The 25,641-nt window shown below is 34.0% G+C and overlaps 2 protein-coding genes across 2 annotated transcripts; one reads left to right on the forward strand and one right to left on the reverse strand.

Annotated features, from left to right (window-relative positions):
* Positions 1-644: 644 nt before the first annotated feature.
* LOC133039766 (uncharacterized) lies at positions 645-5,229 on the forward strand. The gene is made up of 6 exons (XM_061118712.1): positions 645-968; positions 2,350-3,192; positions 3,307-3,550; positions 3,603-4,222; positions 4,344-4,867; positions 4,971-5,229. The coding sequence occupies exons 1-6, from the start codon at positions 822-824 to the stop codon at positions 5,107-5,109; spliced, it is 2,517 nt and encodes an 838-aa protein (XP_060974695.1). The 5' UTR covers positions 645-821; the 3' UTR covers positions 5,110-5,229.
* A 144-nt stretch (positions 5,230-5,373) lies between these two features.
* LOC133039767 (uncharacterized) lies at positions 5,374-5,886 on the reverse strand. The gene has a single exon (XM_061118713.1). The coding sequence runs from the start codon at positions 5,884-5,886 to the stop codon at positions 5,374-5,376; it is 513 nt and encodes a 170-aa protein (XP_060974696.1).
* Between the last annotated feature and the right edge of the window lie 19,755 nt (positions 5,887-25,641).

Here is a 25,641-nt window from a genome sequence, read left to right on the forward strand (position 1 = left end):
TACCATTAAGTAGTGTGCTAATTAAAGTTTATATATTTTATATAGGTATGTATACATAATTTTTTTCTTATTTATTTTCCCTCTCATTCTTTCTCTCTAAATCATAATCTTAACAAATCTTTCCAAACTACATTGTTAATATTTTAGTTTGAAAATTACACTATTATGATCTATTTTAAAAAATAATGTGGAAAACATGTATTTTCTTACTATCATTACAAAAGATAACTAAAATAAAAAAAACAACCCTTTTAATTTCATTTATACTTTATTAAGAAATTTGTAACTAAGTTTTTACTAATTTTTTATTACTTATTTCGATGAGTATTTTTAAAAATTGTTTTAATTTTTAATTATTATTTATTATCTTATGGTTTAAGATATATATTACTTATTTTAAGCTATTTTTTTTATTTCATTCTAACTTAGTTAAAAATATAATAAATTATAATAAATATAAAAAATTACTAAATGATTTATTAATAAAATTAGCATTGTCTTATTTTATTTTTTTTAATATATTAAGATAATATTTTATTTCATAAATTCTTATTTTTAGGAATATATCAAAATGGCTATGAAAATCTTATCTAAAATAATATAGGGTAACATCAGGGCCGTCTTAAACATTTTAGAGGGGGAAATTTGAAATTGTATACTTAATAAATAATAAAATTGGATACCTAATACTATAGTAGATATAATTTGTAAAGTGGGATACATTTTACTAAAACCCAATTTTACCCCCCTCATTTGAAAAGTCACTCTCTCCCTCTCTTCGTCCCCTATTCTCTCAAACCAAAATTCGCCCAAACGCACGGATGAGCAGACCCGACCCCTCTCCACCTCGTACGACCGAAGCCCCAGCCCCCTCTCCACCGCGCAGCACCAAATCTCCAGCCCCCCTCCACGGCGTACGAACGTCCAGCCACCCTCCACCGCGTACGACCCAAACGGAAATGGCCAAGGTATGTTCGACCGACCTCTTTTTTTATTTTTGTTATTGTTTTGAGTGATTATGACATAGAGTATTGATTTTAGGGTTTGATTTGAACGAATTTGTTAGATTTAGGGGTTGATTTAGGCTAAGAAATCGGTTTGGGAAGACAATGGCCCGATGGGACCCCCGATGGGTCCGATGCTATGGCCCGATGTATGGATGAATTTGTGAAATAAAGGATCGGGTCTGATGGCCCGATGGGACCCCCGATGGGTTCGATGCTATGGCCCGATGCATGGACCGAATTTGTGAAATAAAGGATCGGGTCCGATGGCCCGATGGGACCCCCGATGGCCCGATGGGCCGATTTCATGCAGGCCCGATGGTCTGCTTCGAAGGGTCCGATTGGGGTATTTTGTAGGTTAGGGGTCCGATGGGGCAGGTGTAGGCCCGATGGGCCGATTGTATGTAGGCCCGATGGGGCCGATTGTAGGCCCGATGGGTATGGAAGTTGAATTTTTTTTTTCGTTTTTTTAAATATTAGTAATTGTTTTATGTATTATTTTATTTGTATTGAATTATTAAGTATTGTTTAATTAATAATTGTTTTATTATTAATAATGAATTATTGTATTCTTTTTATTATTAATTAATTATTGTATTAATTTTTTTTGTTTTAATAATTATTGTTTTTTAATTAATTATTAATTATTGTATTATTTTTTCTTGTTTTATTAATTATTGTATTTTTATTAATTATTAATTAATGTTTTATTATTAATTATTAATTATTGTATTAATTTGTATTGTTTTATTAATTATTATTTTTGTACTAATTATTAATTTTTATTATTTATTAATTAATGTTTTATTATTAATTATTAATTATTGTATTAATTTGTATTGTTTTATTAATTATTATTTTTGTACTAATTATTAATTATTAATTATTAATTTTTATTATTTATTAATTATTATTTTATTATTAATTATTAATTTTTGTATTAATTTTTATTGTGTTATTAATTTTTTATTATTTATTGATTATTGTTTTATTAATAATGATTAATTATTGTATTATTTTTTATTATTTTATTATTTATTAATTATTGTTTATTATTAGTTATTAATTATTAATTTTTGTTAATTATTAATTAATGTTTATTATTAATTATTAACTATTGTATTAATTTGTATTGTTTTATTAATTATTATTTTTTTACTAATTATGAATTATTAATTTGTATTATTTATTAATTATTGTTTTATTATTAATTATTATTTTTTGTATTAATTTTTATTGTCTTATTAATTTTTTATTATTTATTGATTATTGTTTTATTATTAATGATTAATTGTTGTTTATTTATAGGTTTAGGGTGTGATATAATTTTGTTTTTTTTTTGCAGTCTTCCAAAGTTCCACGACTTTTACTGCCAGTGTCTGAACATTACACTGGTCGTGTTACTTGGCGGGGCGGTAGTTACTATTACCCCAAAGTAAAAGCCAAGTTTGTACAAATGCAGTTGTTGGAAAGGGTGAAGGAGGAATCCCCTTTCAACAATTTTTTTGAGAGAGAGCCATTAGCGTTTTCAGGTGCTCTTATCCATCAGCTCTTCATGCATAAGATAAAATCAGATAAAGATGATGAGGTGCATTTTTATATTGCAAAGAAGAGATGCCGATTCGGCCGAACTGAGTTTGCCTTGGTGATTGGGCTTAATTTGTTACGTGGACCGACTGAGGCTGAGGTTTCGGAGAGGGCGACGTCAGACCGTTTGATAGTAGAATATTTTAATGGGGATCCATCTATCAGCATTGGTCGTCTGCGCATCGTCTTTGAGAGCTGCACTGAGAAGGATGATTGTTACAAGTTGGGTTTGGTGCTGTTCGTGATGGGTGTTCTGACTGGGAAAGAAGAGAAGACCCCGGTTCCCCCATTTATCATTAGAATGGTTGAGGACCTCCCTTTTTACTACAATTACCCGTGGGGGAAAATTTCTTTCAACTTGTTGAAAGATACTTGGAGTAAGGAGTTCGTACAAAAGAAAAAGCATATGGATGAGAAGATTGAGAAGGGAACGACTCAGAAGGAGTCAAAGTATTCGGCCTATGGATATGTTGTAGCATTGCAGTATTGGGCTTATGAGTCCATCCTCGAGCTTGCTGAGAAATTTGCAATCAGAAGATCGCATCGCTTTCCCCGAATGGTGAACTGGGAGAGTAAGGATGCCCCACTCGGGAAAGAGGAAGTCATCTAATTATTTGCAAAAAAAGTGAGTTTGTTAATTCATTGCATTTGCTTACGTTTATTTATTTATTTTATTTTATTTTAAGTCTAATAATCAATTTGTTATAATTTGCAGTTGACAGTGTACTCCGTTTTATGTCCGCGGAGTAATGAGGCCGAGTTTTTGAGCCACGTCACTGGAGGTGAGGCGCCTCTATTTGTGGATATGGAGGAATTGGTTATTGGCAATGATGGCCAGCCTACTCAGGATAGTTTGCGCAGCCAAGCTTCAAAGCTTGCACTCACGCTAGAACAGCGAGCGGAGGAAGCTGGAATCTTCAGAGATGATACACCACCACATTCTCCACCATCAGGGGCCCGTTCTGTTCCACCGTCTGCCTCAATGCCCGATTCTGCATCTATGCCGCGAAGCCGCATCTATTCCCAGCACCTCACAGCCTCAGGTGCCAATATCTTCTGCCATATTGGCAAGATTGGAGCGTGTTGAAAAGGAACAGCTTGCTTTGAAGCAAGGCCAGACTGATATTTTGAAAGGGCAGATTGAGATAATGGGTTACTTGAAGACCCTATTGGCTCTTATGGGAGATCAGAGAAGGCCCAGCGCAGAGGCAGAGCCACAGCCAGACGCCGTGTCTCCAGGAGATGAGTTCATTCTTCCGAATGATTACAGACCTAATGATGTGGAAGATGTACTCCAGACACCTCAGAACATGTCGGTCACGTCCATTGGAGATACCCAAGATTCAGAGGTTCAGGTTTTAGAGACCGTTCCAACACCGGTGGAGAAGAGAACGAAGAAAAGGCCAAGGTGGTTTGACGAGTACACCGAAATGAAGAAGAAGATGAAGCCATCAACAACCAATGTGAATGTTGACCCACTTCGGCCCGTTGATGAGAAGCTACTACATAGTTTTCGAAATTGGTTAGTGGGAACCATCGGAAACAAGTATCCGAGGGACGTCTTCACCGGTCTGTGTGGCGTGGCTTGGTTCTCGACCCTAAATACAGACAAACTATGGCTTTCTGATGACGTAAGTTTATTAACTAAGTATTATATGTTGTTATTTACTGCTTTTTACCGTTGTTATTTGTTTTATTTTTTTTTTAATGTTGTAATGTGGTTGTGCTGACTTATTTATATGTGTTGTGCAGCATTTGGATGCTGCTTTCCATATGATGAGGAGGAGGCAACACTTCTTCCCGGAGTTGTACCCACGTAAGTGTACTGTCATGCCATCTTGGTTTACCTCATCGTTGAGGGGTCGGTGGGATGCTTGGAAGAGCAATACTGACCATGATGGTTTTGTTTGGGATGAGTCCATCTTGGAACTCCTTCGTGGGGATCCAAACCAATTTTTGCCTTCTTGGAAGGGTATGGAGTGCATATACATGGCCATGTTCTTGAACGGACAGAAACATTGGATCGCTATGGAGGTCAATCTTGAGTTGTGGAAGATATTCCTCTTCGATTCGAGTCTTGGATCTCTAACGAAAGACGAACTGAATTCGCTTATGGATGTGTGGTGCCCTTTACTAGCCAAATTGGTGGACCAGTGTGGTGTATGTGACACTCATTACATGGTGATGGTCCCTCAAATGACAGCCTCCGAAAGCCAGGTCAGACCCTTCGACTGGGATATAATGGACAATAAAGTTGTACCTCAGACAAAATCGAGGTAATTTAAATGCATTTTTTTTATAGTATGTTTATTAATTAACAAAAAAAAATTATAATATTCTCTATGGTTTATTAAATTTTGCGTTTACCTACTATTGCAGCGGCGATTGTGGAATGTACGTCATAGAGCATATTGAGCATAAGTTATTGGATCTACCATTCGATGGAGTACATGATCAGCATATGTCGCTCTTTCGCCTGAGATGGGCAGTAGATTTATTCTACCAGAACTTGGCATGAACTTTAGATGTTTAATTTTTTATATTTGTTGAACAATGTTTACTTTTACACTTTTCAATTTGAACAAACTACTTTCACTAAAATTATTTTATTTTATCAGTAGAACTTGTTTTTGGCTCAGATGTTTAACAAAGTTTAGAAATAATTTTCTAAGAAATACATAACAGTACAACACATGTTCATGCCACAAATTAAAAATATTTTACACCATAAATATAAATAACATAATAGTCCAGCGCATCACAATACTAATAAACTAAAAATTTATGTTAAACCTCGATAGGTGCAAGTGCTTCTGTTGTGTCCCTTGGCACCGCACTTGCTACATTTTCGTGATTTGATAATCCTTTCACCATTACAAGCAGTTCGGTTGTTCTTAATTCTTCCAACCTTTTGCTTCTTGGGTCGCCCTACTGGTTGCTTCTCAACAGGCACTCCAACTGTCATGTTCTTTATGTCATCAGGCAATTCCCAATCATCCTCGTCACCAACTGGCATAATTGTTCCTTCGTATGTTCTCCTCCAATATTCTGTTGTGTAATATGGCGAGCATAGTGTGTACACGCTAATACTTCGCTCTTGAGATGCAGCACATGCATGAGGACAAGGAAACTTCATGCACTGGAACAAGCCGCAAGTGCAACTCTTTTCCTGCAAGTCCACTACGCCACCGGTGAGAACTGTTCTTCCAGGGTGAACCTGCAACGTGTAAGGCCCGCATGAGTCAACGTTCAAAAACCGACCTTTTTCAAAATGCAATGCCAAGTCCTCCTCCATTTCTGGTGCTAGGGGTTTCGTCCACTTGTCAGCTTTTTCTTTTCATGAAGCAAACCACTTCTGGACTTTGGACCTCAGGAATGCTACAAAGAGTTGATCGGGAAGCCTCTTGCATCCTTAGTTGTGTTGTTGAAGCTCTCGGCCCGGTTGCTCGTCATTACATTGTAACGTACCCCTGGAAAGTACGACCGGACCCATTTTTCAAATCCGATTTCCTCAAGATATTTTGCAACCGCTGGATTCATGGCCCGAATGTTCTCAAATTCTCTGTGAAACTCTGATCTTGAATACGTGTACGCACACGTGTAAATGTGATTCGTGAAGACGTCAGTCTTGAACTTGTGGTTGACGTTCATAATAATGTGGTGGTAGCATGCACCGTGGTGTGCATCAGGGAACACGATATCCAAAGCACGAACAATACTTTGATGCCTATCCGAAACAAAAGCTAAGTTCTCAACATCACCAATCGTTTCTTTCAATTTTCTCATAAAATAGGTCCAGGAATTGTGGTTTTCACTGTCAACTATAGCAAAAGCTATCGGAAAGATATGACTCCCTGTATCCAAAGCCACTGCACACAACATTTGCCCACCATACCTAGTCTTCAAGAAAGACCCATCAACGCATATAACAGGTCGACAAAACTTAAACCCCCGAATAGAAGGACCCAGAGAGAAGAAACAATACTTGAAGCGACCCTCTTCTACCACAAAATCCGTGATGGTACCGGATTCCGCAATCGTAGCATGTGCAAGTAACTAGGTAATAAAGAGTACGAATCTTCAGTGTACCCCGAGACAGTGTATTGCCTTCTCTCTCGCACCTCCATGCCTTTTCGTAACTCATTTGGATCCCGTAATCCTTGTGCATACTTTTTCTTATATCGAGGGCAACCGATCCGAGCCGTCGATTGTGAACTTATCCTTAATTAGATGGGCAACTATTACAGGTGATGCTTGACGGTTATCTTTTCCTCGAAGATCAAGGGAACATGTATGTACATTATGAAATGTACTCACCTCAAACATGTTAGAAAGTACGTTCTTCTTCGCTCTTAATCTCCACCCACAATCTGTATCCTTACATGTGACGTACCAAATATCAAGATCCGGGACTTCCTAACGTAGTAGTCAAACCCTTTCTTCATTGCATACGTGCCAACAACCATCTTTAAATGCTCTTTGTCTCTAAAAACTTTCCCACATGTAACTCCCCGCCTGGTGTGCCACCCGTAGAGATATAATGACTATGATCCTCGATGTCTTCTCTTGTATACATTTTCTCCTTGAATTTACCGTAACTTGTCGAAGAAGAAAATGGATCGCTCCATCCAGTCACATTGGTACCTCGAGCATCAGTAGGACCACTAACATCATTGGTCTCGCTACCATTATTAGGACCTGTACTGTCAGTAGTTCCTCTAGCATGACTGGTTTCGCCTGGACGACTACTACTAGTACCAGGTGTTTGGCAATTTTCTCTACGGGGCATTCTTTTATGTGTCGGTGGCCTCGGTGGCCTCGGTGGTATTTGGTACGATAGTGGAGTCAAGTTCAAAGGTACGGCGGCGGGGGCCTCCGTACCTTCGTCGTCTCTTACGCCATCATTGCCCTCAACATAATATTCAGGGTCTGGACCATCACAAAAACCATCAATGAAGGGCATTTGTGCTACAATATCAGCACTCGGCATCATAGTGTTTAATTCAGGTAATACATCCGCAACCAACACCTCTGGATTTGTTTATGGAACAAAACTCCCAACCTCGCTACGATTATCCTTAACAGAACTTGGTGTGGGACTAGGATCAACCCAAACATTCTTCTTTAACAAAGTCACAAACAAAGGAATAAATTCATCTGGCTTCTTCGCAAGTGTAGATAAAAAGTACCTTGCACGCTTATCATTTCGAATAACTTCAGGAGGATACTCATAGCCTTTCCTGTACTTGTAATTTACTTCCAATTTCAAGTCATACTCCGCTTTGTCAACATCCAAGCTTCTTCGTACAAAACATCAACCAAACCTGAGTAGCTTAGGTTCGGATCAATGTCAATTGTCAAAGCGGCACTCCCTTTATAAATCCAATCTCTACCATCAAGCTCCCAAACACCATTATACATAACACACGCATTAACAGTTGAATCTGTCACAAACATTTAAAAAAACACAGTTATAATTTACAACAAAAATCTCATCGAAAAAAATCTTAATTAATCATTAATAACAAAACAATAATAATTAATTGATAATAAAATAATAATTAATAATTAATAATTAATAATAAAATAATTATTAATAAAAAAATGAAAAATAAAACTATAATTAATAATTCATAATAAAACAATAATTAATAATAAAAAAATAATTATTAATTGATAATAAAATATAATTAATAATTATTACTAAAACCATAAAAAATATAACAATAATTAATAAAATAATAATTAATAATAATTCATAATATAAAACAATTATTATTTAAAAAAAATAAAACAATAATTAATAATTCATAACAAAACAATAATTAATAATAAAATAATAATTAATAATAAAAAATAATTATTAATTGATAATAAAATAATAATTATTAATAAAAGAAAAATTAATAACACAAATATTAATAAATCACTACAAAATAAATTAAGCATACAATAATAAACAATAAATAATCATAATTAATTAATTAAAAAAATAAAAAAAAAGTTGCCGCAGGGTCCGATTGGTCCGACCACGGACCCCATGGAGGTGCATCGGACCATCCTTTAAAAAAATAAAAAAAAAATTAAAAAAATCCAAAATCCAATCGGGTCCGATGGGGTCCGATTGGTCCGACCATCGGACCCATATGGAGAGCATCGGACCCAGGGTCCAAAAAATAAAAAATTAAAAATTAAAAAAATACACAACGGGTCCGACCATCGGACCCACATGGTCCGACCATCGGACCCATCGGACCCATATGGAGAGCATCGGACCCAGGTCCAAAAAATAATTAAAAAAAAAAAATACACAACGGGTCGGACCATCGGACCCACATGGTCCGACCATCGGACCCATCGGGCCGTCTTCCCTGCCATCAAAATTTTCAGCTCATCGGACCCCCATCGGGCCAGCATCGGGCCCGACGACAAAAATGCAGAAAACCAGAACAAATCCAGATTTCACAGGCAGCAAACTTTTTAACAGAAAAAACAGCCAAATAACAGCAACAATCTACAGATCAAGCATCAAAATAACATTCTAAACTAAATATAACAACAACAACAAGATTACACAAACAAAAAAAAAATTACCCATGAGTTAGTGTATGATGCTCGTCCAAAAATGAGAGAAATTATGTGGTGAGCCTTGTGCAGTAACTGCTAGTGTAGTGAGCTGAAAAAGATGAGAATAGAGGAGCAAAAATTTGACCTTCCCTTTGTGTAGCTTCGGGCAGTAAGGGTTAGAGAAAAGAAGAGAGAGGGAAAGAGAGAAGAAGTGAGAGGGGGTGAAGTAAATAAAGAGGGTATTTTGGGCATAATAGAAAAATGGTCATATATTTTAAATATGGGGTATTATGAGTTTTGAGGATAAATTTTAATTAAATGCAAGTATTTAATTTTAAAATTTGGGCCCTAATAAAAAATAAAGGGGTAAGTTTAAAATTTTTAATTGATAAATATTCTCTTTTATAATCAAAGTATCAAATATAACCTCATAACTTATCAAAATTAGAGTTCTTAATGCACATAACAAGGATATGACCTATAAAATTGGATATAAATTAAATAGTAATAAAATAAAGATAAAGATAAAAATAAGAAATAAAAAGTAAGTATAAAGTGTAATTTCCTCAAAAATAAAAGTACAATTAAAAACTTATAATACTCAAAAATATTATTGTGTTACGATCAAATATTTTATTTTTGTAAAAATAAAATTTATAAAAAAAAATATATTAGTAAACTAATTTTACAAAAAAAATTATTAGTAAAATAATTTTTTATGGTCGCAGAAAAGACCATGAATTACACTATGCGACCATAAATGATCATAGATTTACACTGTGCGACCACAGTATAAAATAAGTGAGGTTATTTTGCAAATTTTTATATTTAAAATAATTAGTTTGGTAAATTCTTCAAAATTAAACACTTAAAAATTCAAATTATTTTATTAAAATTATTTATTTCAACATAACTTTAAGCTAACATCATCCATTCTACTTAAAAGGAATCATCATTCAACACTTTAAAACAAATTTATTTACCAGCTCTTTATATTTTATAGTCTCCAAAACAATCGCAAATAATATACTATTTTTTCTGTAAAAACTTAACTATTTTTATTTATGAATTTTTTCTCTTAATTTTTTATTTTGAATGGAAAACTAAAATTAATGGCATAATTATAAATATATATATTTTGAGATAAGTTATAAATATATATAGCATTTTGTATTGTATTAAAGTCTAACACTAGAATTGAAAATAATTCTTAAAAAGTGGATTATATATATAACATTCACACATTCTATTCTATATCAATTAAAAAAAAAGGGGATTTTTTAGTTTTATACGGATATTGTAAAATAATTATACAAATAGTATCAGAGAAAATAATACACAATTATCAAGACATTTATACCGAACCTCAAAAATAAAGCCCACCGAACTGACCCTCCCTTTTCAGTTTCAAGTTTTTTTTTTGCTGAATTCTTTTTTTTTTTTTTCTCCTTTTTTGTCTTTTTATTAAATACATATATATTCTCTTTCCTATTTATCTTTCCAAAAAAAAAAATATATATATATTAGTTACACTAAATAAAAAAAATACTAATTATTTTATTTTAGTTTTAAAAAATACTTTCGCAACTTACTTTTTGATACAACCATTTTGATATGTGAAAAACATAAATATTTACTATCATAAAAAAATGATCTAAATAAAAAGTATAATTTTTTATTTATTTATATCTATATATTTTAGCATTGATATTAAGCATCAGTAATACCAATACCACCGTGAGGTAACTTTTTTGTTAATGATTAATGATATTTTACAAAAATTATTAAATTAAAATCTTTAAAACCCAATATTTAATTGCAATATATAGCAGACACCTCATACGTAATGGTTAGACATCACTACCATTTCTTTTAACCAAAGACTAAATAAACTGGTAATATAAGTAAAATTAACCAACTAACTACACAAATTATTATATTTTATTATTAGTTATTATATTCATATTTAAAAGTTACCATGTATTGTTATTTAAGATAGCTTCACATTCTTTTAGTAACTTTCGCTACCTTTAAATATATATGATAAAATTACAGAGTTATGATAAAGTATACTTAATATCAAAATTAGTAGAGTCAATTTTTTTAATATTAACAATTCTAATATTGATTAAGATACTATTTGGTTTCTTTATAAGTTCTTTTAGGAATTTATCAAAACAGTTTCAATAAAATAAACTTATTTAGAATACTACAAGGTAACTTTTAAATATGAAATTAGAAAATAATTTATAATCTATTAAAGTTTGTTTAATTTTATAGTTTGATTACTTTTTCGTTAACAAAATATAAAAGAAACTAAAATGTTATTTTTGATTTCGATCATTTTTTCTGGATTCAACAAAGAAATATATGATTTCTATATATTAAAATGATGATTTTGAAAAAGTAGGTCTTGATGATACTACTCTTGAGCTCAACCAACTAACGGTGTGATGTAAAAAAAAATTGAGATGAGTGTGTATACTTTTTAAAAATGTATTAAAATTACTCTAAAAAAAAAAACTTATGTAAATTAAAATATAGAGGTTACTCTTTTTTTTAGACATTTATTGAAATTGTTCTGTAAAATAAATTTATGTAAAATATTATCTAGTAAATATAAAATACTTTTTAGTAACCCATGAAATTAGTTGATACATTGAATTTTGTTTAAGTGAAAATTTTGGTACTATTATGTTTTCTTATAAGTTATTTTAAAAACTTGTGAAAAGTATTTTATAAAATTAAAATATGATTTAGTAACTTTTAAATATGAAATAATTATAAAAGAAAATAGTAACGTACTAAATTATAATTGGTATATTAAATTTTATTATATTTGAAAATTTACCTTTTTTTTTAATAAACTAAGTGAAAAAGAAACTAAAATGTTATTTTTAATTTTGATCATTTTGTTTGATAATAGTAAAAGAAAAAATATGTGTTTTTCATATGTTAAAACGATCGTATTAAAAAAGTAGATAATGATGGTATAATTTTTTAGCTTAAATAACTACTAGTGTGACTAAAAAAAAATTTAAATTCTATTTTTAAAAAAAAAAATAAATAAAAAAAAAAGAGAGAAAGTTTTTATAATATTAAAGAAAACTTTTATTGTTTGTGTGTTTCATATTAATAAATAAAAAAATTAGCAAAAAAAAAAACAAACGGAAAGAAAAGAACAACACAATTAGTCCATTTGTATTAATGTGCTGCTTATTTTTTGGACTGTATACACGTAATGTAAAAAATTAAAATGAGAAGGTATTATGACTGAAATAAAAAAGAAAATGGTAATCATAGTATTAATTTCAAAAATTCGTCGCGGAGTGTAAATTTCTCTAAAAAAAACATGTAAAGAAATTGGGCCCCTTACATCTTTGGGTCCTGAGCAATAGTGTAACGCCCTAATGCTAAGGCACGCTACAGTGCTTTTTCAATAATTGTGCGATCTTTGCTAATCAAAGAAATTTCTCGAAAAACGTGTCAAATTAAAACTTTTGCATTAAACATTAAACTTTGTAATTTAATAAAATATTTACAAGTGCCGGGATCCCGATTTTTAAAACTTTACAAACTTTACTTTATAAATATACATTCCAAAATATACAGATTTACAGGTCGCACAGCGACATTCAAAATACAACTCCCAGATGTCCCGAGACCGAACACTCCAGGTCGCGCTGCTTGACATGTACAATCTCACCCGAGCTCAGGATCACTCCTGTTCAGCCTTCGCCTTTCCTTTACCTACACATGGAAGGTGTAACTGTGAGTCAACAGACTCAGTAAGAAATGCATATAACATACCATATAATTTCCGACCTGTAAATAGGCGCCCATACACCTATTTACAGAGCTTAACAGATGAGCATGAACGTTCAATACCAGGGTACGACCACTATACCACATACACAACGTACCTAGCCGTACGAGTGTTGGTAGGGTTTACCTCAATCAGTGAGTAACACTGAGTGATGTACCACACACCTTAGCATTTTCCTATGCTTGTGTTGGTATCACCGTATCGTACTCAAATCAACAACAATCACTGTACCAATACACTTTATAACTTAATTATACAAGTGTTGGTAGTGTTTAACATAACTCAAGCATGCATATATAAACACATATACACACATTCAGATAATCACATCATACATTATACACAGTTCTTACCTGTTTTCCGAATTCAAGTGTGCTGGCCGACCTGAACGGAATTCACGTGCTAGATGGATGCCCTAATCACAATAACGGTAACACAGATGAGTGACTCGCCAAATCACTTTTCGGGACTTAAAACTCGAAACTAAAAGTTTCCCTATCAATAAACCTCATGGCAATACCCTATATAACCCAAAATTGGCTAAAACTAGGGTTCTGGAAAAACCCCCAACAGGCAGACCGGATCCAACCGGTATCCCGGTTCTGGGTCACCAACCGGTCGACCGGTTGGTATAGACCACCCGTAACCTAATTCCGGTTCATCTGCAGAAACCCAAAAATTTATCCCCCTTGATTCAAATCAAGCCCAATCTTTACCAAACTCTCCAGTATACCTATACAATGCATACACAATGATTTCCAGGCAGTAATTCACAGACAAACCAACACAACCCAAGTTGCCATTAATGAACAAAGCTTGAACTTTAAACCTAAATTTGCATAAAAACTATATACAGCCATTAAAACCAGTAGCTTGGACTTAGAATCAACTCATCTAAACCCTAAAATTCGGACCCTAAACTTACCTAAACCTAACAGCCACTATGTCACAATTTCACTAATTCAAACTAACATAAACTTGAAACTTCACATACACAAAGATTCTAGGGTTTACCTTGCTTTGATTCCTCTTGAATTCTTAGCTGAAAATACAAACTTAAGCTCCCAAAATCCTTGCCCCTTGCTGCCTTCGAAGAGAAGTAGAGAGAAGAGAGAGTTCCTCTTAATTTTTCTTTGATTTTCCTTTATTTTCCAAATGAAAATGAGTTAATTACTTAACTCATCCAAATTAGATGCTAGGTGTCACCAAAATAACCAGCCACCTAACCTCAAATAGACCAAATGACTAAATTGCCCTTAGACTTAAAACTAGGGTATTCCTAAAGCTAGGGGTAAAATGGTCAAAATCCATAACCCCGCTCAATCCCGATAATTTATTTTCTCTAAAATATTCCCCACTATAAAATAGGGTTCTAAAATTACCCATGTGATTAATCTAGCCATCCATCGCATTTTCCGTTGTCGCCGAGCAAAATTATAAAATTAACATATTTCACATATAAGCTAAATAATACCCCTAGAGTTTAATAAAACCTCCAGAATTGAGAAATTATAACTCTAATATTTATTTCTAAATATTGGGGTCCACAAATAAATTAATTCACAAATAATAATAAAATAATAAAAATTAGTGCTAATTGCCTTTTCTAATTCATAATACTAGAGCGGTCATTACAATTATCCCCCCGTTAATAGGATTTCGTCCCCGAAATCTAACCTGAATAGCTCTGGATGTTGAGTCCTCATATCTGATTCCAACTCCCAGGTGGCTTCTTCCACCTTACTATTCCTCCAGAGCACCTTAACCAGTGCAATAGTCTTGTTCCGAAGAACTTTTTCTTTTCTATCCAAAATCTGAACAGGTTGCTCTTCATAGGATAAGTCTGGTTGTAGTTCAAGGGCTTCATAACTCAAGACATGAGTCGGGTCTGACACGTATTTCCTTAACATAGAAATGTGAAATACGTCATGAACAGCTGATAATGCTGGTGGTAAGGCTAGCCGATACGCTACCTGCCCGACCTTCTCAAGTATCTGAAATGGCCCAATGAACCTAGGGCTTAACTTACCCTTCTTCCCGAAGCGCCGAATACCCTTCATGGGTGAAACTCGCAGGAAAACATGTTCCCCTGCCTGAAATGTGACATCTCTGCGCTTCGGATCAGCATAACTTTTCTCGCCCGCTTTGAGAAGCAAGCATCCGAGCCTTGATCTTATCAATAGCTTCATTGGTCCTCCGCACTAACTCAGGACCTGTGTACTTCCTTTCTCCCCGTCTCGTCCCAATGAATAGGAGAACGACATTTTCTACCATATAACATCTCATAGGGAGCCATCCCTATTGTACTTTGGTAGCTGTTGTTGTAGGAGAATTCAATTAGAGGCAAGTACTTAACCCATGAACCCTCAAAGTCCATGACACAGGCTCGTAATAGGTCTTCTAAAATCTGGATAGTTCTTTCTGACTGACCATCAGTCTGAGGGTGAAAGGCTGTACTAAACTTTAACTTGGTACCCATAGCCTTCTGGAGACTCACCCAAAACTTCGATGTGAACTTTGGATCCCTGTCTGATACAATAGATTTAGGGGCTCCATGGAGACGAACTATCTCCTTCACATACAATTCAGCATATTGATCCACTGAATATGTAACTTTCACTGGTAAGAAGTGAGCTGACTTTGTGAATCTGTCCACGATGACCCAAACAGAATCATACATCCCTGTGGTTCTAGGCAAACCAGTTACGAAGTCCATTGTGATGTCCTCCCACTTCCATTCTGGAAGGACTAAAGGCTGTAATAACCCTGCCGGCCTCTGATGTTCAGCCTTAATCTGCTGGCAAGTTAAACATTTGGACACGTAGTCCACCACATCTCTTTTCATCCCATACCACCAGAAGTAGGGTTTCAAATCCTGATACATCTTGGTGGTTCCCGGATGCAACGAATAAGGTGTGGTGTGAGCTTCATCAAGTATCTCTTTCTTAAGCTCATCCACACTAGGAACACAAACTCGAACTTTATATAGTAACATTCCACTATTCGAGACTGTAAAACCTTTAGGCCGACCAGCTATCACTTCATCTCGAACTTTAACTAGTTCGGGATCTTCCAGTTGTGCCTTTCTGATTCTCTCCAACAGATCAGATTGGAGTGTTAAATTATGTAGTTTCCCGACCACGAATTCAATTCCTGCACTAACCATTTCCGAGGCTAGCTGAGGAGCTATCATAACCGTAGTACACACTTGACCGGGACCTTTTCTGCTCAGAGCGTCGGCCACAACATTGGCTTTCCCGGGGTGATACAGTATTTCACAATCGTAGTACTTAACCAACTCCAACCACCTTCTCTGCCTCATATTCAGATCTTTTTGGGTGAAAAAGTATTTAAGACTTTTATGATCCGTATAAATCTCACACTTTTCACCGTAAAGATAATGTCGCCAAATCTTTAAAGCAAAAACCACGGCGGCCGAGCTCTAAATCATGAGTTGGGTAACGTTGCTCATAATCCTTCGATTGACGAGAGGCATAAGCTATGACTCCGTCGGCTTGCATCGAACGCATCCCGCACTCGTCCGGATGCATCACAATACACAACAAATTTCTCTTGATCTGATGGCAAAGCTAACACCGGAGCTGTTATCAAACGCTGCTTCAACTCCTGAAAGCTTGATTCACACTTATCTGACCACACAAATCTCTGATTTTTCTTGGTCAATTCAGTTAGGGGCATAGAAAGTTTAGAAAATCCTTCGACGAAACGTCGATAATACCCTGCTAACCCGAGAAAACTTCGAATTTCAGTCACAGACTTGGGCCTCGGCCAATTCTTCACTGATTCTATCTTGTTTGGATCAACCATAATTCCATTTTTCCCAACTATGTGACCCAAAAAGGACACCTCGGACAACCAGAATTCGCACTTTTTGAACTTGGCATACAGCTTGTGATCTCTAAGTCGCTGTAACACCATTCGAAGATGATGCTCGTGCTCCTCATCTGACCGAGAGTATACAAGAATGTCATCGATAAACACTATAACGCAGTTATCGAGGAAATCCTTGAATACTCTATTCATAAGATCCATAAAGGCCGCAGGAGCATTAGTCAGTCCGAATGACATTACCAGAAACTCATAGTGCCCATATCTGGTTCTAAAAGCAGTCTTCGGTATATCCTCCTCCCGAATTCTGAGTTGATGATAACCCGATCGTAAATCAATCTTTGAAAACACTGTCTTTCCTTGAAGCTGATCGAACAGATCATCGATCCTAGGCAACGGGTACTTGTTCTTAATCGTCAACTTGTTTAGTTCCCGATAATCAATACACATTCTGAGGGAACCATCTTTCTTCTTTACAAAAAGAACCGGAGCTCCCCAGGGCGATACACTGGGTCGAATAAACCCAATATCCAGCATCCCCTGAAGTTGCAACTTAAGCTCCTTGAGTTCTGCTGGAGCCATCCTATATGGAGCTTTAGAAACAGGTTCGACTCCAGGTGCCAAATCAATAACAAAATCAATCTCTCGTTGTGGCGGCAATCCCGGCAACTCCTCGGGAAACACATCAAGAAAATCTTTCACTACCCGAACTACCTCAGGCCCAAATGTTTCAGGTCTGCTGGAGTCAAATACTACCGCTAGAAATCCTACACAACCATTGCATAGTAAATCCCTAGCTCTCAACACAGAAATAACCGGGATCCGAGACCCCTGAACCGATCCAACATAAACAAATGGATCTTCACCTTCCGGCTGAAAAGTCACCATTTTACGCCTACAATCTATACTGGCCGAATACTTGGATAAGAAATCCATTCCCAGTATAATATCAAACTCAGTTAGTTTCAATTCTATAAGGTCAGTACTCAATTCCCTATCTTCGATCCTAATCGGCATAGACCTAATGCGCCTATTAGAGATAACCAATTCCCCGCTAGGCATTAGGGTTCCAAACCCTCTTTCTAAAATGTCACAAGGTCTACCCAAAAGATCAATCACCCTTGTAGCCACATATGAACGTGTAGCTCCCGAGTCAAATAATACTGTAAATAACAAGTTGTTGACGGGAAGCTGACCTGTCACAACAGAAGGACTGGCTGCAGCATCAGCTTGGGTGATGGCAAACACACGAGCAGGAACCGGTTTCACCTCAACTTTTGGCTCCTCTTTCTTTGCCTGGGGGCAATCTTTCTTGAAATGCCCCACCATGCCACATAGAAAGCATGTCTTCCGGTTACACTCTCCCGGATGATGTTTCTTGCACCTTGGACACTCAGGATAAGAGTAACCCTGGCGTCCTCCTCTGCCTTGGTTCCCACGGAACCGCTTGCTTTGCCCCGAGCCACCAGAAGCTGGAACAACCTTTCTTTTCTGCTCAATGGTGGAGTCACCACCATCCCTACCATAAACAGGAGTAGGAACAGTGGGGGTTCCACCAACACTCGGAGTCACCCGGGGCTCCTGAAGAAACTTTACCGCACCCTCGGCTCTCAAAGCCTTTTCAACCATCTCCGCATAAGTGGTTGCCTCGGTAGTAGTAATAACCAAATCATGCCGGATCTTTGCACTCAAACCCGCTAAATATTTTTCTTTCTTACTGAAGTCCGTGGGTACAATTCCTGCCGCCAACTTAGCCAACCGATCAAACTTCGTTGTATACTCAAAGGATCGACATACCCTCAGTCTGAACTAGATCAGTGAACTCTTTCCGCTTTGCACTGCGGACCGCTTCATTGTAATACTTGGAGTTAAATAACTCCCTGAATTCTTCCCAAGTCATCAGCGTGACGTCCCGTGTGAGGGTTATCAATTCCCACCACACAAGGGCATCTTCCTGAAACTGGAAAGTGGCACAGGTTACCCGGTCATTTCCAACCACTCCCATAAAATTGAGGATGCGCTCTATTACCGAAAGCCACTGCTCGGCCTTCATCACATCAGGGCCTCCCAGAAACACTGGAGGTGCCTGTTTTCGAAATCTTTCGTACAACGGTTCCATACGGTTGCCAACAACAGGTTGCTCTGCTGGCACCGCAGGAACTGCAACGGCCTGAACTTCCTGAGGAGGCACGGCAGGAGGACCCTGCTGCCTCAACCTTTGAATCTCTTCGTCTTGCTGGCGGATTCTATCTTGCATTTCCGCAAATCTTTGCTCCCAATCAGGGGGAGCTTGAGGTGGATTTACAGGGCGACCACCCTGAGCTCTGCCACGGCCACGGCCGCGACCACGGGGATTTTGAGGATTCCCCTGACCGCCTCCGGCCTCAACCATGCCACCCTGACTTCTTGTATTTCGCGGGGCGTCCATTTAATAGGACTTAGCCTGCGAATCCATAAGGTAGGCAGGTTAGACGGCGATCAAAATTAACACCGCTCTTAATAACAAAAAGGCAACACACTTTCTTTTCTTTTTAAAGAAATATATTTAATTTAAATCTATTATGCTTCCTAACATGCTTTCACATCACACTTATTTAAAATACTAAACAAGTACGGGCTTACTGAACCGTGAACCGAGCTTTCTCTGATGAAGATTGTACATGTCATAGCAAGCTTCGGTAGACAAACCTGGCGGCTCTGATACCAAAATTGTAACGCCCTAATGCTAAGGCACGCTACAGTGCTTTTTCAATAATTGTGCGATCTTTGCTAATCAAAGAAATTTCTCGAAAAACGTGTCAAATTAAAACTTTTGCATTAAACATTAAACTTTGTAATTTAATAAAATATTTACAAGTGCCGGGATCCCGATTTTTAAAACTTTACAAACTTTACTTTATAAATATACATTCCAAAATATACAGATTTACAGGTCGCACAGCGACATTCAAAATACAACTCCCAGATGTCCCGAGACCGAACACTCCAGGTCGCGCTGCTTGACATGTACAATCTCACCCGAGCTCAGGATCACTCCTGTTCAGCCTTCGCCTTTCCTTTACCTACACATGGAAGCAGAAACTGTGAGTCAACAGACTCAGTAAGAAATGCATATAACATACCATATAATTTCCGACCTGTAAATAGGCGCCCATACACCTATTTACAGAGCTTAACAGATGAGCATGAACGTTCAATACCAGGGTACGACCACTATACCACATACACAACGTACCTAGCCGTACGAGTGTTGGTAGGGTTTACCTCAATCAGTGAGTAACACTGAGTGATGTACCACACACCTTAGCATTTTCCTATGCTTGTGTTGGTATCACCGTATCGTACTCAAATCAACAACAATCACTGTACCAATACACTTTATAACTTAATTATACAAGTGTTGGTAGTGTTTAACATAACTCAAGCATGCATATATAAACACATATACACACATTCAGATAATCACATCATACATTATACACAGTTCTTACCTGTTTTCCGAATTCAAGTGTGCTGGCCGACCTGAACGGAATTCACGTGCTAGATGGATGCCCTAATCACAATAACGGTAACACAGATGAGTGACTCGCCAAATCACTTTTCGGGACTTAAAACTCGAAACTAAAAGTTTCCCTATCAATAAACCTCATGGCAATACCCTATATAACCCAAAATTGGCTAAAACTAGGGTTACGGAAAACCCCCAACAGTGCATCGGATCCAACCGGTATCCCTGCTTCGGGTCACCAACCTGGCCGACCGGTTGGTATAGACCACCCGTAACCGAATCTCGGCTCATCTGCAGAAACCCAAAAATTTATCCCCCTTGATTCAAATCAAGCCCAATCTTTACCAAACTCTCCAGTATACCTATACAATGCATACACAATGATTTCCAGGCAGTAATTCACAGAACAAACCAACACAACCCAAGTTGCCATTAATGAACAAAGCTTGAACTTTAAACCTAAATTTGCATAAAAACTATATACAGCCATTAAAACCAGTAGCTTGGACTTAGAATCAACTCATCTAAACCCTAAAATTCGGACCCTAAACTTACCTAAACCTAACAGCCACTATGTCACAATTTCACTAATTCAAACTAACATAAACTTGAAACTTCACATACACAAAGATTCTAGGGTTTACCTTGCTTTGATTCCTCTTGAATTCTTAGCTGAAAATACAAACTTAAGCTCCCAAAATCCTTGCCCCTTGCTGCCTTCGAAGAGAAGTAGAGAGAAGAGAGAGTTCCTCTTAATTTTTCTTTGATTTTCCTTTATTTTCCAAATGAAAATGAGTTAATTACTTAACTCATCCAAATTAGATGCTAGGTGTCACCAAAATAACCAGCCACCTAACCTCAAATAGACCAAATGACTAAATTGCCCTTAGACTTAAAACTAGGGTATTCCTAAAGCTAGGGGTAAAATGGTCAAAATCCATAACCCCGCTCAATCCCGATAATTTATTTTCTCTAAAATATTCCCCACTATAAAATAGGGTTCTAAAATTACCCATGTGATTAATCTAGCCATCCATCGCATTTTCCGTTGTCGCCGAGCAAAATTATAAAATTAACATATTTCACATATAAGCTAAATAATACCCCTAGAGTTTAATAAAACCTCCAGAATTGAGAAATTATAACTCTAATATTTATTTCTAAATATTGGGGTCCACAAATAAATTAATTCACAAATAATAATAAAATAATAAAAATTAGTGCTAATTGCCTTTTCTAATTCATAATACTAGAGCGGTCATTACAAATAGCTTTGGCTGCACAGGGAGATAGCCGCCCTGGGTAACATTTAAAGGTAAAAATTAAAATATATATGTACTTTTAGTAACTCATAAAGTTAATTACTTATATTAAGATGTTTATGTTATTTTTTTTTAGTAACTTTTCATGTTAATTATAAATATATTTAAGAAATTAACATATTATAATCAAATATAAAAAGTTACCATCAAGTAATAATATATATATATATATATGGGTGACTATTTAATGGTTACATTTTTATTGTAACCATATGGTTACATTTATTTTTACCTATAATAGAAGGTTACCAATAAGTAAAAATTCCATTTTTAGATTTAATTAATTATAATTTATTATATTTTAAGTAATTAAATAAATATTTAAGAAGATCTTAATTAGCAATTAAAATTTATAAATAATTTTTTTTATTTATATATAAATCCCTTAGCTTAATTATTTTAACAATTAAACTATTTAATTATAATATTTACAATTTTTTTTTTACAAAAATTAAAATTATTTTTATATAAATTAAAATTGTATCCTTATAATGAATTTTTTTTATAAGAACACACCCTGCTTCTTTTTTTTTTTTGCAGGATGTGTCCTTATAAATTAAAAAATATGATATTATATTGACACTTAATTAAAACCTAATTAATCTTTAAAGTCTTGATTTTTATTTTTTTAATTATAAATTCTAATTAACTAAAGTCTTGCTCCCAATTATCTTCTTTCATTCACTCTCCACCACACTTACATTGAAAATAATTGACAACGAAACATAGAACCTATAGCAAATTTGTCCGAAGATGAAGATAATTTTTTTTAATTTCATGAGTTTTGTGAAAAAGAAATGTGAAGAAGATGTCTCTGACACGATTAACTGTGGAATTGAGCATGACACTGAAGATGTTAGCCATATATGGATTGATCCTGATGTAGCTGTTTGGAGTAATTTTTTAAATTTTTTACAGATTGATAAAAATTTAGAAGACTATATAAGTCCATCCACACCTATTGATTAGGATGTGTTAGACAATTTTTTCTCCTCTTATGGACAACTTTAAGCAACCAATTATTTTAGCATTGCATTTGGGAGACAAACCTTTTGGGTAGCTGGGACAAGGAATATTGGAATTTTAACCTTTTTGCCGCCCTGTACATAATGAAATATCATTCAGCCTTGAGCCCGAATCTTTAATTAAAATTACATTGAAAAACACTCATCAATGGAAACTAGTTCTAGAAAGAAAGTGCTAGCAGCAGCAATAACATTCAAAATTGACTCCCATTCCTATGGCACATTATCTTGCAATCATAAACTGTACCCAAATTGGATCGATAAAAAAAACATACTTTTCAAGCACACATAGTTGATGATGAAACAAATCTAAACAAGAATAAGATAACAAATATAGTCAGAACCCAGAGGAAGTACAATATTGACAATACAAGAGAAGATATTATTAAGATACATTGAAATACAAGAAGTATAAGGAAGTGTAATCATTTTAAATTAATATTATAAGTATAATAAAATTTTAATTATGAAATTATATGTGTATAATTTTAAATTATTAAGAGTTTTGTTATATAAATTAAAATAATTAATTAAGTGTAAAAAAAATAAATTGCTAAAAGATCCTTATTTAATAATAAATTATAAAAAATTAATTTATAATTATACTTAATTTAATTTTAAAATATAATTAATCTTAATTAAAATTTTAAAAGGAAATAAATTAACAGGTTAATATCAGGTTACAGGTCATTTTTAATTTTTTTTATTTAATTTCCAAATTAATCACAACCATTTAATAGTGATCCAATGGCTAAAAAAAATGTAACCATGTAGTTACAATAAAAATGTAACCATTAGAACCTCCTCCATATATATATATATAAAAATTGTTATGTTAAGTTTATAATTATCATACAATTTAAGATACTATTTGGTACTCTTATAAATTATTTTATTTCGATCACTTTTCTAGATTCAACAAAAAAAAATATATACTTTTCATGTATTAAAATGACCATTTTGAAAAGTAGGTAACTATGATATCACTCTTGAGCTCAATTGACTAACAATGTGATGTAAAAGGAAAAAAAAAAAAAAAACGAAGAGAGATGAGTGGGTATATTTTTTTAAAAATTTATAATTACTTTTTTTTAGACAATTATTGAAATTGCTCTAAAAAATAAACTTGTGTAAACTATTATCTACTAAATAATAATATACTTTTTAGTAACCCATAAAACTAGTTGGTACATTAAATTTTATTTAAGTGTAAAATTTGGTATGTTAAATTTGTTATTCAATGACTACTTTTAATGTACTATCTTATTTTCTTATAAATTATTTTAAAAACTTGTGAAAAGTGTTTTGTAAAATTAGAATATAATTTAGTAACTTTTATATATGAAAAAATCATTAAAAAATAGTAACTATTAAATTAATTAGTATATTAAATTTTGTTGTAGTGAAAAATTTGTAGTTAAAAATTTTGTGGACATAGGCATAACTTAGTAGTTTCACATTTCTCCATACAAAGAGGATGTTCCATGTTGGAATCTTCATCCTCCAATGTTAACAAAAAAAAATAGATTAGAAACTAACATGTTACTTTTGATTTTGATTAGTTTTTTTTACAATAATTAAAAATACATGTGCTTCCCACATGTTAAAACGATCATCTTAAGAGGTGAAAAATAATGGTATAATTTTTTAGTTTAAATAATAATTGGTGTGACCAAAAAAAAATTTTAGAAAGAGAAAAGGAGAGAGAAAGTTCTTTTATATTAAAGAAAACCATAAATATATATGTATTGACATAAAATACCATGAATATTTGTATGTTTATTATTTAATAAAAAAAAGAGCAAAAATGAAATAAGAAAAGGAAAATGAGACAAAGTGAATTAAAATTAAATTGTAAATAGTAGTATTATAAACACCAAAGATAAGCACCATATACACATATTCTAAAAAAATTAAAATGCAACGATATATTACCTAAATAAAATGAACAGTGCTAATTGTGAGATTTATTTTAAAATTTTGTTTCTCAGCGTAAATTTCTCTTTTTATTAATGTTATATTTGGGTATTATATATTATCTTGTATATTATCTTGTATTTTGAAATTTATTTATTAAAAGATTTCTCATATCATCTATATTTGGTACATACAAATTGTTTCCCAAACTAATTAAATTCCTAAAACTCCTCCTAATCAACAAACACATTATCCTAAAATTACAAAAAGTATATATTAAGAAAATCATATCATATATTCTCTAACAATATTGTAACAAAACTACTTAAATACATATATCACTAATTTTGGCAAAAATTGAAGAAATAAAAGAAAAAGGAAATTTTAATTAATTAATATCATCTCTTCAAACTCTATATAAGACTGTGTTGGTACCTAACATATTTTCATAAAACTAAAAGAAAAAGAGAGAGAACATAATTAATAAGAAGAATGGCTAAAGTTCAAATTGTTTCTTTTGTTCTTCTTGTGGGGATTCTCATTTCTTCATTTGGTTGGTCTCAATATATACATATTTTTTATATTGTCCTTTTGCATTATTGAAATTATATTTGTCATTAATTATTATTAGTACTCATACTATAAATTTTGTTTTTGTAGGCTTCAATGGTACTCTAGGACAAGATACTCCTATGCTCCTTGCATGTTGCAAGAGCACAAAGCGTCCAGATTTATGTCCTCATTCAGATTCAAATCCCACTAAATGCGACGCCGAGTGTAAAAAGGGGCCTTGTAGAGGAGGTATATGTAAAAATGAAGGTGGTCCTGTTTGTCACTGTTTCTGTTAATTCGATCTATTATATTTATAATATCAGTTGAATTTTATTATTAATAATAATTATTATTATTAATAATAAATTTATTAATCAGTTGTTTTAAAAATAAATAAATGAATAAAGTATATAAATTCCTATCTTATGAGGAGTCCAATAGCACACTATATTTATTTGAAGTGTATTATTATTTATTTTTATTG

The sequence above is a fragment of the Cannabis sativa genome, chromosome 7 (genome assembly GCF_029168945.1).
Source record: "Cannabis sativa cultivar Pink pepper isolate KNU-18-1 chromosome 7, ASM2916894v1, whole genome shotgun sequence".
NCBI classification, from domain to species: domain Eukaryota; kingdom Viridiplantae; phylum Streptophyta; class Magnoliopsida; order Rosales; family Cannabaceae; genus Cannabis; species Cannabis sativa.